The 16005-nt window shown below is 44.9% G+C and overlaps 1 protein-coding gene across 4 annotated transcripts in view; it reads right to left on the bottom strand.

Moving 5' to 3' along the window:
* Positions 1-16005, bottom strand: part of NTRK3 (neurotrophic receptor tyrosine kinase 3) — a 416191-nt gene that overhangs the window by 248152 nt on the left and 152034 nt on the right. For all 4 annotated transcript variants that reach the window (XM_060282684.1, XM_035131834.2, XM_035131835.2 and 1 more), the window contains exons 4-5: positions 11236-11304; positions 54-211 (exon numbers count right to left, since the gene is read on the bottom strand). In XM_060282684.1, coding sequence (XP_060138667.1) covers positions 54-211; positions 11236-11304 — 227 coding nt within the window. The remainder of the gene's footprint in view (positions 1-53; positions 212-11235; positions 11305-16005) is intronic.

Raw genomic sequence — 16005 nt, 5'->3', positions numbered from 1 at the left:
CCTAATTAGGTGGGTGGTGTTTGGGGTGGTTTTTTTTCTTTTTCTTTCCTTACCACACTGATTGACATTCATCTTGTGCACGGCTATGTTTTTGTTTTCTGTATTCATGCAGTTCAAGTTCTGGTTCTGCAAATTGGCTTCGCCTTTCTCCTGCCACAGCTGGATCCAGCGGATGTCGCAGCTGCAGTTGAACACGTTTCGCTCTAACCTCCTACACGGAAAGAGAAGGGGAGACCGTGAGAAAGAAAAGGTGGAGAGGAGGTAAAGGTTACATGGAATCATCACAGCAGAGCTGGCCCCAGAAGGTCGGCCTGGGTTAGAGACTGCTGGGAGAAAGGAACGTGGCTAGGTGCAGAAAAAAATGCGGAATTTATTGATGGGGACGCGGGTGGCACTGTGGTCTAAACCTAGGGCTTGCCGATCAGAAGGTTGGCGGTTTGAATCCCCGCGACGGGGTGAGCTCCCATTGTTCGGTCCCAGCTCCTGCCCACCTAGCAGTTCGAAAGCACATCAAAGTGCAAGTAGATAAATAGGGACCGCTCCGGCGGGAAGGTAAATGGAGTTTCCGTGAGCTGCTCTGCTTCACCAGAAGCACCTTAGTCATGCTGGCCACATGACCTGGAAGCTGTCTGCAGACAAACGCAGGCTCCCTCGGCCTATAAAGCAAGATGAGCGCCCAGGGCCGTCTTAAGTGTATTGGGCACCGTGGCGTGATGATCCCTCCAGCACCCCTCGTGCTTCGCCGGGCAGGGCCAGGTGAAGCGGGCAGCCGGAGGGCACAGCGCAACAGGCAAGGACGCTGCCAGCTGTGCTCCGCCTCCAACTGCTTAGCTGAAGTGAGGCCGCAGCAGCGGCAGTGAAGCTGCCTCCGTCGTGGGAAACCTGGACCTGGGCTACCTTGTGCCCACACTCCTTCAGGTCATAGCAAGCACAGGCAGCACTGCCCCACAATGCTCCACGGCACCTCATTTGCATGAATGGCCAATTAGGGCACCAGTTGTATAATTATGCAGACCTCTTGCAGATAGTGCAGGAGGTCAGACTAGATGACTGTTTCCCTTCCAACTCTACAATTCTATGAGTCTAAGTAAAAGATCATTATAGTATACCTGAAGGAGCGTCTCCACCCCCATCGTTCAACCAGGACACTGAGGTGCAGCTCCGAGGGCCTTCTGGTGGTTCCCTCACTGCGAGAAGTGAAGTTACAGGGAACCAAGCAGAGGGCCTTCTTGGTAGTGGCACCCACCCTGTGGAATACCCTCCCATCAGATGTCAAGAAAATAAACAATTATTTTATGTTTAGAAAACATCTGAAGGCAGACCTGGTTTAGGGACGTTTTTAATGTTTTAATGTGTTTTTAATCTTTTGTTGGAAGCCGCCTAGAGTGGCTGCGGAAACCCAGCCAGATGGGTGGGGAATAAATAAATAAATAAATAAATAAAGCATTACTACTACTACTACTACTACTACTACTACTACTACAGACTGAACAAAACAGAAATCACCTCTCATACGAGCACCAAAATAACTTCCAATGCCAAAGTGAGAAAGAAACTAGCAAAGGGCATCCTTAAGTCACTGCTCCACAGATTAATCAACTAAAATTTAGTTGACTCACCTACTGGTTTAAGCAAGTCAAAGTTTGCAGCCCTTCCTGGCTGCAATACGGGGATAACGGAGGGGAAGGGAGAAATAGGGTTCCCAACGTCACGTTAAATTTAGATGTCATTGCCTTCCTTCAAAGACGTGCACCTTTCCTTCCACCACTCACCTGCATAGAGTTTCCATTTTATCTGTCCCCTCCCCTCCATGCCCATAAAGTCAAGGCTCAATCCATAAGACTCTGCCTTAACACATTGACTCAGCGCTCCTGCTGCTCAGGGACCTGAGGCAACATGCATTTTAATTGAACATAGAAGCTAGCTTTTGTAGACTTAGACCCCCATTGACCCAGCTGTGCAGCGCAGATGGGGAATCTGCTTTTAATGTACTCCGCTTAAAATACTTACATGTATTTTATGTACTGAAATTATATTATTATTATTATTGATTTTTTTTTTCTCCTGTCTCTCTCTGTACTATTAGCTCTCCACCCCTATTCCAATGCTCTAGCAAGCTCCCCTACAAAACAATGAGACTGATAAGAAATAGGGCAGAATTTAAGAGGGCATCAAGATGGGGACTTAGGCCACATTTGCACCACCACTTTCAACAGTCATGACTTCTCCCAAAGAATTCTGGGAGCTGTAGTTTGTTAAAGGTGCTGAGAGTTGTTAGGAGGCCCCAATTCCCCTTGCAGATCTACAATTCAGAGAGTTCCCTGAGGAGAGGGATTGACTGTGCCCTTGAAGGACCAGGTGCGCAGCCTAGGAGTCATTTTGGAGTCACAGCTGTCCATGGAGGCACAGGTTAATTCTGGGTCCAGGGTGGCTGTCTACCAGCTCCATCTGGTACGCAGGTTGAGACCCTACCTGCCCGCAGACTGTCTCACCAGAGTGGTGCATGCTCTAGTTATCTCCCGCTTGGACTACTGCAATGTGCTCTACGAGGGGTTACCTTTGAAGTTGACCCGGAAACTGCAATTTAATCCAGAATGCAGCAGCTAGACTGGTGACTGGGAGCGGCCACCGAGACCACATAACACCGGTCTTGAAAGACCTACATTGGCTCCCAGTACGTTTCCGAGCACAATTCAAAGTGTTGGTGCTGACCTTTAAAGCCCTAAACGGCCTCGGTCCTATATACCTGAAGGAGCGTCTCCACCCCCATTGTTCAGCCCAAACACTGAGATCCAGTGCCGAGGGCCTTCTGGCGGTTCTGTCACTGCGAGAAGCAAAGCTACAGGGAACCAGGCAGAGGGCCTTCTCAGTAGTGGTGTCTGCCCTGTGGAACACCCTCCCATCGGAGGTCAAGGAGATAAACAACTACCTGACATTTAGAAAACACCTAAAGGTAGCCCTGTTTAGGGAAGTTTTTTCATCTGTGATATTTTAATGTATGTTGGTATTTGGTGGGGGAAACCCGGCCAGATAGGCGGGGTATAAATAATAATAATAATAGTAATAGTAATAGTAATAATAATGACTGTTATCATACCCTCCGGCATTTCTCCAGTGAAAATAGGGGTGACCTATTATTATTATTATTATTATTATTATTATTATTATTATTAACTATTTATACCCCACCCATCTGACTGGGTTGTTCCAGCCACGCTGGGAAGCTCCCAACATATATATATATATATATATATATATATATATATATATATATATAACAAAACATTAAACATTAAAAAAACCTTCCCTATACAGGCTGCCTTCAGACAACTCGGGGGGTTGCATAACTCCATACCCTCCAACATTTTTGCGATGTAAATAGGAACACCCTTCCATACCCTCCATGGGATGCGGGTGGCGCTGTGGTCTAAACCACTGAGCCTCCTGGGCTTGCCGATCAGAGAGTCTGTGATTTAAATCCCCATGACGGGGTGAGCTCCTGTTGCTCGGTCCCAGCTCCTGTCAACCTAGCAGTTCGAAAGCTTGCCAAAAAGTGCAAGTAGATAAATAGGTACTGCTCCGACAGGAAGGTAAACAGTGTTTCCGTGCGCTGCTCTCGTTTCCAGAAGCGGCTTAGTCATGCTGGCCACATGACCTGGAAAAACTGTCTGCGGACAAACACCGGCTCCCTCGGCCTGTAAGGCGAGATGAGCGCCACAACCCCAGAGTCATCTGCAACTGGACTTAACTGTCAGGGGTCCTTCACCTTCACCTTCACCTTTTTACCATACCCTCCAACATTTCTCCGATGAAAATCGGGATGCCCTAAGGAAAAGTGGGGCTTTTCAGGATCAAATCAGAAACCAGGATGGCTTCTGTAAATCCGGGAGTGTCCCTGGAAAATGGGGACACTTGGAGGGTCTGTGTTAAACCACTCTGGGACAGAGGAATCCAAACTGGTGTCAAGGCATTTCCCTGAAATTTGTCCACCAAGGAGAGCTGCCATTGCAGCACTTCGGGGGGCGGAACTGTAAGTAATAAAAATGCAGGCTTCCCAGATCATTCTTAATGCATGACTCTCCCCCATGAATAATATAAGAGTGGTGTGCCTCGGGGTGGACTTTTCCAATGGCCTGCCCCAGCCGTGTCGGTGATGTAATGTGTCCTAATCGCAGTACCCAGGGGAGCTTTTGTGCAAATTAACTCCCAGCATTTTACTGGGCATGCTACATGCCACCAGCACACAGGCGCTCTGCCACTTAAGGGACTTGGCTGGGGTTAGCTTTCTTTTGAAAGAAAATACAGTGGCTGGCTTCCCTGCACTTGCAGTGCTGTCTACAACATTCATAGCACGCCAGACATGCTTGATTCTCCTAGCTGCGGTTATCAGCTACACCACTTCATAGAACTCTTAAGAGTCGGAAAGGACCCTGAGGACTATCTAAGTCCAGACCCTACAATGCAGCTGTCCTGTATGGGGATTGAACCTGCAACCTTGACGCTATCAGCACCGTGCTCTAACCAAGTGAGCTATCCAGACAGGGGTGGTTGCATATTGCCTGGAGGACCCCTTCAAGCTGTGAGTTCTAGCTGAGTATTACATCTTCTGCTTTGCACAAAACAGGTCCTAGGCTGAATCCCCAGCATCTCCAATTAAGAGCTGGAGATGCCCCATGTGTGAAACCTTGGGGAACCGCTGCCAGTAAGTCTAGAGAATACCGAGCTGGAGGGGCAAATGGTTCTGACTCAGCATAAGGCAGCTTCCTATGTTCCTCTCAAGCACGATTGCCAGATGGCAACTTTTGTGTCCCTGCGCCCCCATACTCTCCATGGAGAATATAATGTGTGCATGATCAACGACACCTCTCAACGACACAGATACCTCTGTGTATCTGAAGAAGTGTGCATGCACACTAAAGCTCATACCAATGACAGACTTAGTTGGTCTCTAAGGTGCTACTGGAAGGATTTTGTTTGTTTGTTTGTTTCGACTACGGCAGACCAGCACGGCTACCTACCTGTAACTAGATCTCAGTTTGACAGCAAAGTATCTAAGCTATTCAGCAGAGCTTCTGGAAGTTGGCACTTCCAATGAATCTCCCCCCCCCCCGCCCCCACAACAAAAAGGTTTCCTTTCCTTTGGGCAGCACTCCTTGAACAAACACCAGAAGGCAGCAACTCCTTGCTAAAAATGTCTCAGAGCCAGGAGGATGGGGCACGGCTGATCAAACATATCAACCTTAGCCGGTCAGTCACCTCTCATCCTGCAACCATGTAAGGCAGCATGGAAAAGCAGTGGGTAATAATGCGCTGAACATGGACACAGTTCCTTCCAGATGCAGCTCCATTCTAGACACACATCTGTCAGTCACAATGCCAGACACTTCTGTAGCTACATGCACACAACTGGGAAATTCTGGTCTGCATTCAAGCAAGAGCTGGAGAGGAAACCCTCCATAGGTCTCATTGCATTAGGAAAAGCGGTAAGGGAAAAGCTTTCTCAGTGACCAGTTAAGGTCCCTGGTGACATTGGGTTGCATCCAACGCTAGTTTTAATCAGAGTGGACCCGTTGAAGTTAATGAACATGACTACCTGAAGTTAATGTCTTTTCAGGCCAGGGGTTTATTTCCCCCCACAAGTACACATGTTGAGGAAGGCAATATGCCTGCTTAGGATATGAAAACATAATTCTTCCAACATAACACATATTTTCCTTCCGTGCAGGAAAAAAATGTTGCATGTGAGCAGGTATATTGTGCTTTAAACATAAACTTACAAAATCTTCAGGAACTAAAGTGTTGTTGCTTTTGGTTTTGGTGACTATGGCAGACAATCAAGCAAGTTACCACACCAACATCCAAGATGAATGTAGCTCAAAAACATAATAGGTTAGGGCCATTGAACTGTCAATGGTTGGGACAATCGAACCCTCCCTGTTCCTTTAGCATCCTCTAGAGGGCACTGCGGGGCTTGGGCATCCCTTAAGTCAGACACGGCCAAACTTGGCCCTCCAGATGTTTTGGGACTACAACTCTCATCATCACTAGCTAACTGGACCAGTGGTCAGGGATGATGGTAACTGTAGTCCCAAAACATCTGGAGGGCCAAGTTTGGTCATGCCTGCCTTAAGTTAATAATGACAATGGGACTGCTCCAAGAAGGGCCAACATTGGTAGGAAATAGACTTCTCTGCAGTTTCCTCCCTTGCCTTGTTGGAAATGCTGCTTTTCCAATGAGCTTTGCAAAGCAGGGTGCAAAGCAATAACATTTTACATTTCTCCCTGATGACCAGGGTTGACTTTTCAGCACGTCTGTCTGCCCCCAGTGGTAGGCTCAGCAAGGAGCATCACAAAGGAGGAGCAGACAAGATGAAAATGCCACATGCCAGGTGCAAGAGAATGAAAGGAGAGAGGAAAATCTATAGCCCACCTAGGGATGCTTGAGAAATCTGATGTTTGCACATTCCCATGTGAGCCGATCTAACCCTAACCTCTCTGACTAATGCATGGACCAGAAAATAGCTACCCACACTGGATTTTGTACTTCTTCAAATGTTGAAAACACAATTCTTGGCAGCTTAAATGGGCCACCTCCAGCATTTTCTGTCCGCTACTGCGAGAGCCCCTGCATTAGTGGATAGCAGAGTTTAAAGGCTGCACCACAAAGGAATCCAATGTAACTAATGGATGCTTGTTGTGCAACCGCTGATTCTTGTTGTGCAATCCATTACACAACAATGGTTGGTAATGTACAGTCCTACCTTGGTTTTCGAATTTAATCTGTTCCGGGAGTCTGTTCAACTCCTGGAACAGCTTGAAAACCAAGGCGTGGCTTCCAATTAGCTGCAGGAGTGTTCTAAAGCCAATCAGAAGCCGTGGAAGCCACATCGAACGTTTGGCTTCTGAAAATCGTTCAAAAAACGGAACAATCGCTTCCGGTTTTTGATCGTTCAGGAGCCGAAACGTTCAAGTTCTAAGACATTCAGCTTCCGAGGTTCCACTGTAATTGTGTTTTCCCTTCTGCAGCAAAGTTCCACAAGCACAACAAATATATTGCTAACTGACTTTAAAATATAATAATAATAATAATAATAATAATAATAATAATAATAATAATTTATTCTTTGTATCGCACCCACCTGACTGGGTTGCCCAAGCCATTCTGGGCAGCTTCCAACATATATAAAACATTACACATTAAAAAGCTTCCCTATACAGGGCTGCCTTCAGATGCCTTCTAAAGGTTAAACTTAGTACCACAATGAATTCAACCCAATATATCTAAATATCCAAATGTATTTTTTAAAGTGTACTTTGAGGATAGATACATTTCAAAATGTGGATGAATTTAGAAATATATGAATACAAAATGTGATTTTTCATGTGGGGTTTGTTTGTTTTTTTTTGAAGCAAATTTTATTGAAACAAAGTGTTATGGACCAGTAATAGACTGATTTGCTCATCCCTAGGCTCACAGCATTGATGTCAGACCGACCCAAGCCATGTGGCGTTATCTACAACAAAGCTACATCTTAGAAAGGATTTCCAAGTCGGAGGAGGTAATTTTCTTCTATTCTTAGCACCCTTGTAAAGTTAATTTCCCTCCGTTCCAGCCATCTGTTTAAGAGCCATTGCAGAGCTATAGCCAGATGAGCTGGAAGTTTCCTCCTCTAGAGACTTATTTAGCAATACTTATTCCTGGAAAGGGCAAGTGCATTCAGACGGCATTTTTTTTAATTTGTACGTTCAGGTTGAAAGTGTTGCCAGCCTAATGTCTTGTTCCTACAAGATTCCCCATAGGTATGCCGGGTGGAAGGGAAAAGAGAAAGGCATGCCTCTGAATTTGCCTCTGATCATGCCTCTGAATAACACTTGATGGAGAACATAAGTGGAAAGACTGCTGTTGCGCTCATGTCCTGCTTGCGGGCTCCCCGTAGGCATCTGTGAGAACAAAATACGGGACTAAATAGAGCTTTGGTCTGATCCGGCAATTGTGCTGTTAAAGGGTTAAAGCTCCCCTAAGACCCACACCAGCCTCCTGAACCTTAAAAGGGGGACCTATACAGTGGTACCTCGCTAGACGAATGCCTCACAAGACGAATTTTTCACGAGACGAATGCGTTTTGCGATTTCAATGGAGACTCGAAAGACGAAGTTTCTTTTGGTGCACTTCACAAGACGAATTTTCCCGTCCCATAGGGTGCCTCGCAAGACAAATCTTCGTCTTGCGAGGCACCCTATGGGAAACCACACTTCAATGTGTTCCTATGGGAGCCGCTTCGCAAAATGAATTTTTTTGCTATACGAAGCGACTCGCGGGACGAATGAAATACAGTGGTACCTCGGTTTAAGTACACAATTGGTTCCGGAAGTCTGTATTTAACCTGAAGCGTACTTAACCTGAAGCGAACTTTCCCATTGAAAGTAATGGAAAGTGGGTCAATCCGTTCCAGACGGGTCCGCGGAGTACTTAAACTGAAAGTACTCAAACCAAAGTGTACTCAAACCGAGGTATGACTGTACTGATAATTTGGGATGAAAAGGCTCACACACAAGGGCAAACAAAATGATAAGCATCAAATGTAGCTTGGTCCTGATAGAGAGTCAGATATTTGGTTAGTCTAGTCCAGTCTTGTCCACATTGAGGATCAATAGCACTCCATGGCCTCTCTTTATTGCAGTTCGGCTATCTCAGATCATTTCAATGGAGAATTAAATCTCAGATACTATGAATATAATGAAGTGTGCTCTACCAGGAGATAGGGGCTCTCACTAGGGATGGGCTAATACATCGTTCATGGTTTCTCTGAGTTTTTGCATTTTCCCAATCTTAAATTCAGTTCTCCAACATCAGATTGCAATTTTTAAAAAGCTGCTCATGAAAATTTGTCATCAGCTTAATGTGAATGTCTCCGAATATATATTATATGCAATTTCTCCTAGTATACATATTTTTCCGAAACACATTTCTCTAATATAATGCATTTTTACATGCTATATTTCTACAGCAATTTAATACATGCATTTTAGCACAGATTACTTGGGCGGAAAACTGCAATGCAAAATTCAGAGAAGTGCAAATTTCAAAGGACGGCTGAGTTTCAGTTCATGCATTGTTTAGGAAACTACAAATTATGTAAATTCACCTTTGAACATGAACTGAATTGAATCTAGCTATTATCTGAAGCCAGGGCATGAAAACATTTGAGTTGCCACTAGCAAAGAGAATCAATTCCAAATTCAGCATTTTAGCCAGACGTCTCCCTCAAGCATAGGCTTTGCTTTATTTCTGCAATATTACTATCAGTCTTTTCTTCATGTAATGACTTGACGGTAGGGGGGAGCAACTATGCTGAGTTTACACTGGTGATAACACACCGAGTCCCACTTGAGGGACTGGTCTTTATTCTTCCATAAGTCACTTCACACTTACAGCTCTATTGATCACAGGTGAGGATGAATGAGATATTCCCATGATCCTCTGGGATGAATCCTACATAACGTATATGCTTTTATTTCTGACACAGAACTATTTCTAAAACTCAACAAAACAGGTCACCAGGGCACCACTCCATTGATTTCATGTCCACTTATTCTTCTCATATGGCGCTGAATGCTTTATTTATAATTCAGGAAGCTGCAGACCTGCTAGGCCCCAAGGGAGATGCTAGCCTATCTCACAGGCAGTACTCGGAAAAGTGCTTCAGTTGTTGCAGAGAAGGGAGGTCAAAAAGCCATTGCTTCCTCTGGTCTGCCTAAAAACTACAGCTAAGATGTGCCAAAGAACACAAGGAGAGTCTTCTGGATCAAGCCTATTCTCTAGTCCACCATCCTGTTCTCATAGTGGCCAATAAGATGCCTACGGAAAGCCTGAAATCAGGTCCTGAGCTTCACAGCATTCTCCCCAGTTGTGATTCCCAGCAACTGCCATTCAGAGGCATCTTGTTTTTGACAGGGGAGGTGGCTAGTAGGCGTGGATAGCTGTATCCTCCATGAATTTGTGTAACCTCCTTTTAAAACTGTCCAACATGCCGGCCATGACAACATCTCATGAGAGCAAATTCCATAGTTTCGCTATGTGCTGTGTGAAAATGTATTTTCTTTTGTTTGTTCAGAACCACCCGCCATTCAGCTTCATTGGATGGCACCTGATACTAATATTATGAGAGGAGGAAAAAAACGTTTCTCCCTGTCTGCAGTCTCCACATGATGTATAATTTTGTATAACTTTGCCATATCCTCCCTTAACTTACAGGTCTCCCTGACCCAAGATCTACAGCTCCAAACATTGTGACCTTTTGACACGGGGGATTTGTTCCAGCCACTATGCAACAATGCAAACTTCTCTTCCTCCCTTGCCCAGGACCGCCCCAAGATATTTTGACAACTGAAGGAAACCAGAAAATGGCATTCCCTCCCTCTTCCAGCCAGGGAAAAAAGGGACAAGTGAAGATCTACATGAGGAACAAGGCGGGGAATGAAGATCCATATTGAGATCTGCTGCCCCTGTGGATCCTGCCACCTGAAATGGTCACCTTGCCTTGCCTCCTGGGTGGTCCAGCCCTGTGATTCCCCTGCCCCCCTTTTTTGAGACCAGGCAGGTTTCACAACACAGCCCATAAAAGGTAAGGTAAAAGGTAAAGGACCCCTAGACGGTTAAGTCCAGTTGAATTTGACTATGGGGTGAGGAGCTTTTTAGGCCAAGGGAGCTGGCGTTTGTCCACAGTCAGCTTTCCAGGTCATGTGGCCAGCATGACTAAACTGCTCCTGGTGCAACAGGACACAGTGACGGAAACCAGAGCGCACGGAAACGCCCTTTACCTTCCCGTCACAGTTGTACCTATTTATCTACTTGCACTGGCGTGCTTTTAAACTGCTAGCTTAGCAGGAGCTGGGACAGAGCAACGAGAGCTCACCCCGTCACACGGATTTCAACCACCGACCTTCCAATCAGCAAGCCCAAGAGGCTCGGTGGTTGAGACCATAGCACCACCTGCGTCCCAATATTTGTTACCTCCAGAAGAGGAGGAGGGTTAACACATGGTCGCCATTTTCCTGCATCAGCCATGTCTTTATCATTAATATGCATTTCTGCTTCAAAGTGGCCCTTAACTACAACTTCCTTCAATCGTTCCATCCTGTCTGAATCCTTAAAAGGTCTCCTAACTGCCTCTTCCTTTGGCCTTCCCCCTCCCATTGGCATTTGCAGACAACACCTCCCAAATAACAACTTACAGCTCGGTAAGTCTCAGTGTCTTGAAGAGTAGCCACGACAGCGTAGTCAGCCGGTTGCCAGAGAGGTTTCTGAGAGGGGGAGAAAAAAGAGAGAGGAAGAATTTACTATGAATAATTATCTCCACATTCCAACTTCTGCAACTGAGCTCAGCGCATAATTACCCTGTAGAAGTAGAGATATTACAAGTTGGGTGGGGGGGGACACTAGAAAAAGAGAAATTAAGGTAGTCTTTCCCCGCGACAACCAAAATTAGAAAGATAAAATGAAAAATCAATATATTGTAAAATGTGCTCTCTCAGCATGAATAAATGATTCTAATTAAACAAGGACAAATCTATTGCCAATATTTCCAGGGATCTATTGGTACTCTAATATTAATGTCAAAGTAGGCCCAGTGCATAAGCAGGTGTTTTATCAGTGTGGTAAGTATTCCATACAATATCGTTGTTGTTGTTGTTGTTGTTGTTGTTGTTGTTGTTGTTGTTGTTGTGTGTGTGTGTTTTTAAAAAAAGTTAAATGCCCAGGAAATCCAAATTCTGTGACATTAATTCTGCAAGCTGTAGAAATTACGCAATTTGCATTATAGCTCTTATTTTGCACTATTCACTCCACCACTTTTACTATTCTGCAAAATTTAATTCATTGAGAGGCTTAACTGCACCTAATTCAGTGTTGTGCTGGGACTTATAGTTGAACTTTGGCCAATTTCTCTCTCTCTCTCTCTCTCTCTCTCTCTCTCTCAGACTCTCCCTCTTCAATATGGATATAATAATTCTGGGTTGTTTCTAATGCTAGCCCTGCCCAGAGTAGACCCACTGAAGTTAATAAACATGCTCACCTTAGGTTCATTTCTTTCCATAGGTCTACCCTGACTAGGACATACAGTACTTGGAGACAACTCAATGACTTTGCCTTACAGAGCCAGTGAAACAAGATAATGTATGTGAAACAATTATAACTCTAAATAGGAGTGTTAAGATCTGCAGAAGGAGCTGTCTTGGTCTTTCCACCACCCTCAGAAGTGACGGGAAAGGCAACCCAGGAGAGAGCATCTTTACACTGGCTTTTGACAATTAAGGTACTTTTTTGTGGGATCTTTTGCTCAATTTACACTGTTCTGGAATGCTTCTACTTGTTTATATTTATTAAATTTGTAGAATTGAAAGAGTTTGGTTTTTTATAACTACATCATTGTAACCCTCTCTGGGACTTCATGGAGAAGGGCAGGTAAGAAAACTTAGAAATGAAACCCCAGCCCATTTTTCACAGATCTGTAGTATACATTTAAAGCAGTGGTGCATGCCACAGTCCTGGCTTCTTCTCCTCCCAAAGGATTCTGGGAGCTGTAGTTTGTGAAGGGTAGTGAGAGTTGTTAGGGGAGCCCTATTCTCCTCACAGAGCTATAATTCTCAAGAGTGGTTTAACAACCCAATCCCTCTTCCCAGAGAACTCTTTGAATTCTTCCTTTGCGAGGGGAACAGCTCTCGGCACCCTTACAAACTACCGTTCCCAGGATTCTTTGGGGGAAACTATGGAGGTTTAAAATGGTATGGAACTGCTTTAAAGTATGGTGGTATTGTATTCTCCCTCTTGGCAACTTATCATATCATATTTATCTCCTTTTGTGAAAAAAATGTGTGTGTGTGTGACTCACTCACTCACTCACTCACTCACTCAATGTCACACACCCCTTTATCCCCTCCACATACTGACCTCCTTAAAATACCTGCTCCACAATACTTTACACCCAACATTTGGACTATTTAAACATATAGTCCTATACTGTGTGTGTGTGTGTGTGTGTGTGTGTGTGTGTGTGTGTGTGTGTGTGTTTAATGGAGGGTGGGTCATGGAAACATGGTTGCTGGGTGTGTACACATACACAAATTGTAGCAAGATAGGGAAAGTGTTTGGCAGGCAACCCCTATGAAAGCACAGTGAGGAATTTTAACACCACAGGGATTTTTTTTAAGGGATCTAAATTTGCCTTCTGCATCTTTGCCATATTCACACCGAATGAGGCTGCTGCCATGGCAACCCAAGACAACCTCTGAGAAGTCCCCTCCACTCTAGCAGGAAAAGACAGAAATAGAGGGGGTGGAATTTGTTTTCCACAGGCAGCATTTGCAAACCAGCATCCATAACCTCTACCTTTCACATCCCCTCCCCAAGACATTTAGGGAGCTGAGAAAGAACAAGGGCATCAACAGAGGAAAAGTGCTCTTTTCTATAGAGATGACGCCATTACACAACTCTGTGTAGTAAAGCAGGGATGGGGAACTGGTGGCCCCACTGGACTCCAACTCCCATCTGCCCCAGCCAACATAGCCGATGATCAGGGAATGCTGGGAGTTGTAGTCCAACAACAATTGGATGGTCACAGATTCCTCAACCCATGATAAAGGGGGAAGCATCAGTGAGAAATCCAGGAAACTGCTTTCTACTACAACAGACCATGTGTCCACTTATTCTGTTTTGACTGGCAGTAGTTCTCCAGGGTCTCAGCAAGAGGCCTTCCCACTGATCAAACTCTGCAGCTGATATGGCCCCTTCTTGAATAGTCCCCAGGGCTGTACAACAGACTGAAGGATGAATATATTTTAAGGTTTTAACCACAGCATCTAAAGCCAAACTCAAGGCAACTTCCTATATTCCTAGTGTTTCCATGAGTGGGAATCTAAGACAGAGCCTTCTTTGGGTCTACTAGACTCAAATTGGGTCTACTAGACTCGAACTCTACTTGAGTCTACTAGACTCGAACTCTACTTGAGTCTACTAGACTCGAACTCTACTTGAGTCTACTAGATTCATTGTGGACCAAAGTTGTTTGACTCAGCAGTGTAGCAGGTGGACCACTTTCTGGGACCATGCCTGCTGCAAATGTTGGAGCACACCAGTCATGAGCAAGTGGCTCAGCAGCAGTTCATTAACAGAGACACATAACTGAAGGAGAAGCGCAGAGCCATGGGGGGGGGGGGTAAGCCTCGGAGCCTCAGCCTCTGAGAAGCTGAGGCCAGGCAGTGGTGTCCTCCTCTTAAGCTCACATTCTAATAACATAAAAATAGCCCCATTGGATCAGGCCAAGGGCCCATCTAGTCCAGTATCCTTGTCTCACAGTGGCCAAAAGATGGCTATGGAAAGCCAACAAGCAGGACTTGAGTTCAATAGCAACCTCCCCACTTGCTTTCCCCAGCAACTGACTTTCAGAGACATACAGCTTCCAACAGTGAAGGTAGACAATACACACAAAGCTGCCCCCAGCACTGTCCAACTCAGGACACTGAAAATATACACTGTCAGACAGGTGTGGAAAACCTGATGTTCCCCAGTTGTTGTTGAACTGTGATTTTCATCTCTGGAACAAGCTGGGGCTGGTGGGAGTTGTAGTCCAACTACATATGGAGGGCACTTCATTACCCTGGACTTAAGACAACCTGGAGGTCTTAAAGCAGCCATCCCCGAACTTCGGCCCTCCAGATGTTTTGGACTACAATTCCCATCTTCCCAGACCACTGGTCCTATTAGCTAGGGATCTTGGGAATTGTAGGCCAAAACATCTAGAGGGCCGCAGTTTGGGGATGCCTGTCTTAAAGCCTCTCACTTCTCCCCTTCCTTCTCTGGCAAGATAAATTCTTTCTACTTCTAGGCTGGTTAAGCTCTTGAGCTCCCACCCCTCTCTTGGCATTATGGCCTCCTTAAGGAGGAGGTCACTATGGAAGCTATTCTACCCAAGGCAAATCCTTGGCAGCAGGGATCCACCTTAAATCCACATTTGGCTACATTCCACACTTTTTAGCTCTCATTTGTTCCACTCAGTACCCATCCACCAGCCCCTTTCTTCTCCACTGGCTAGTGACCTTTGCCAGAATCAGACTCTAGCCACAGCCTAACACAGAACCTGCCTCAGTTTTGACACCTGACCTTTTGCCTCTCTTTGTGAGAATTTTTATTCCAAGGTCATGAAATGGTTTCCTTGGGGTTGAGGGTTTTCTTCTGCTTTGTTTTTTGTTGTATATGTTCCTTTGCAAAAGCAGCATGTTCCGTTCTTATAATAGTAACAAGAAATCAAAACAACAAGGTCTTGAAACTGGCTGTCACAAGCATAGGGATGGGGGTGGGTGGGAACAGGATTCTGTTTGCATTTAAATCTACCTAATTTTCACTTTCCGAAACAATGCAAGAACTAAAACGCAGCCATTTTTTCAAAATTCGCACTTCTCTGAATTTTGCAGGGATGTTCTCCAGCAAGTAAAGTGTAGAAAAATGCATATGCAGTGCATATGCCAGCTGAGAGGAGACATAATAGGATGAACTGTCTAGTCTAAGGTGTGTGCAGAAAGTGTGCAGGAAAAAATATTAGTGAAAGTAACATACAAAATTGCATCTTATGAGGAAAAATATAAATATTAGGGAAAACATGTTTGAGGAAAAATGCATTTATTAGGCAACCTCACATACAGAAATGTGTATATTAGAAGAAATTTGCTGATGTTTTCCTTTTAGGTTTTTTTTTTAAGTTGCAAACTGTAGTGTGAATTTGGAGAACTAATGAGAAACTGAAAAAATGAGAGAAAATTGGTCATCCCCACGCTGGATTAAGTTCAGTGTTATTTAATTAGCTTTCATACAAGTTCATCCATCTCTCAATAGACAAGTCCAATGGGGGCATAACTAGACCAAGAAGTATTCCATAGCTTGAGAGGTGGGGAGAAAGTGGTTGTTTTTTCCCCATCCTCTAATCAGAGAAAGATTAGGGCAGAGGAGAGAGA

This window comes from Zootoca vivipara, chromosome 14, assembly GCF_963506605.1.
Source record: "Zootoca vivipara chromosome 14, rZooViv1.1, whole genome shotgun sequence".
Taxonomy (NCBI): domain Eukaryota; kingdom Metazoa; phylum Chordata; class Lepidosauria; order Squamata; family Lacertidae; genus Zootoca; species Zootoca vivipara.
The sequence above is the reverse complement of the archived record's forward strand: the minus strand, read 5'-3'. Positions and strand labels throughout refer to the sequence as shown.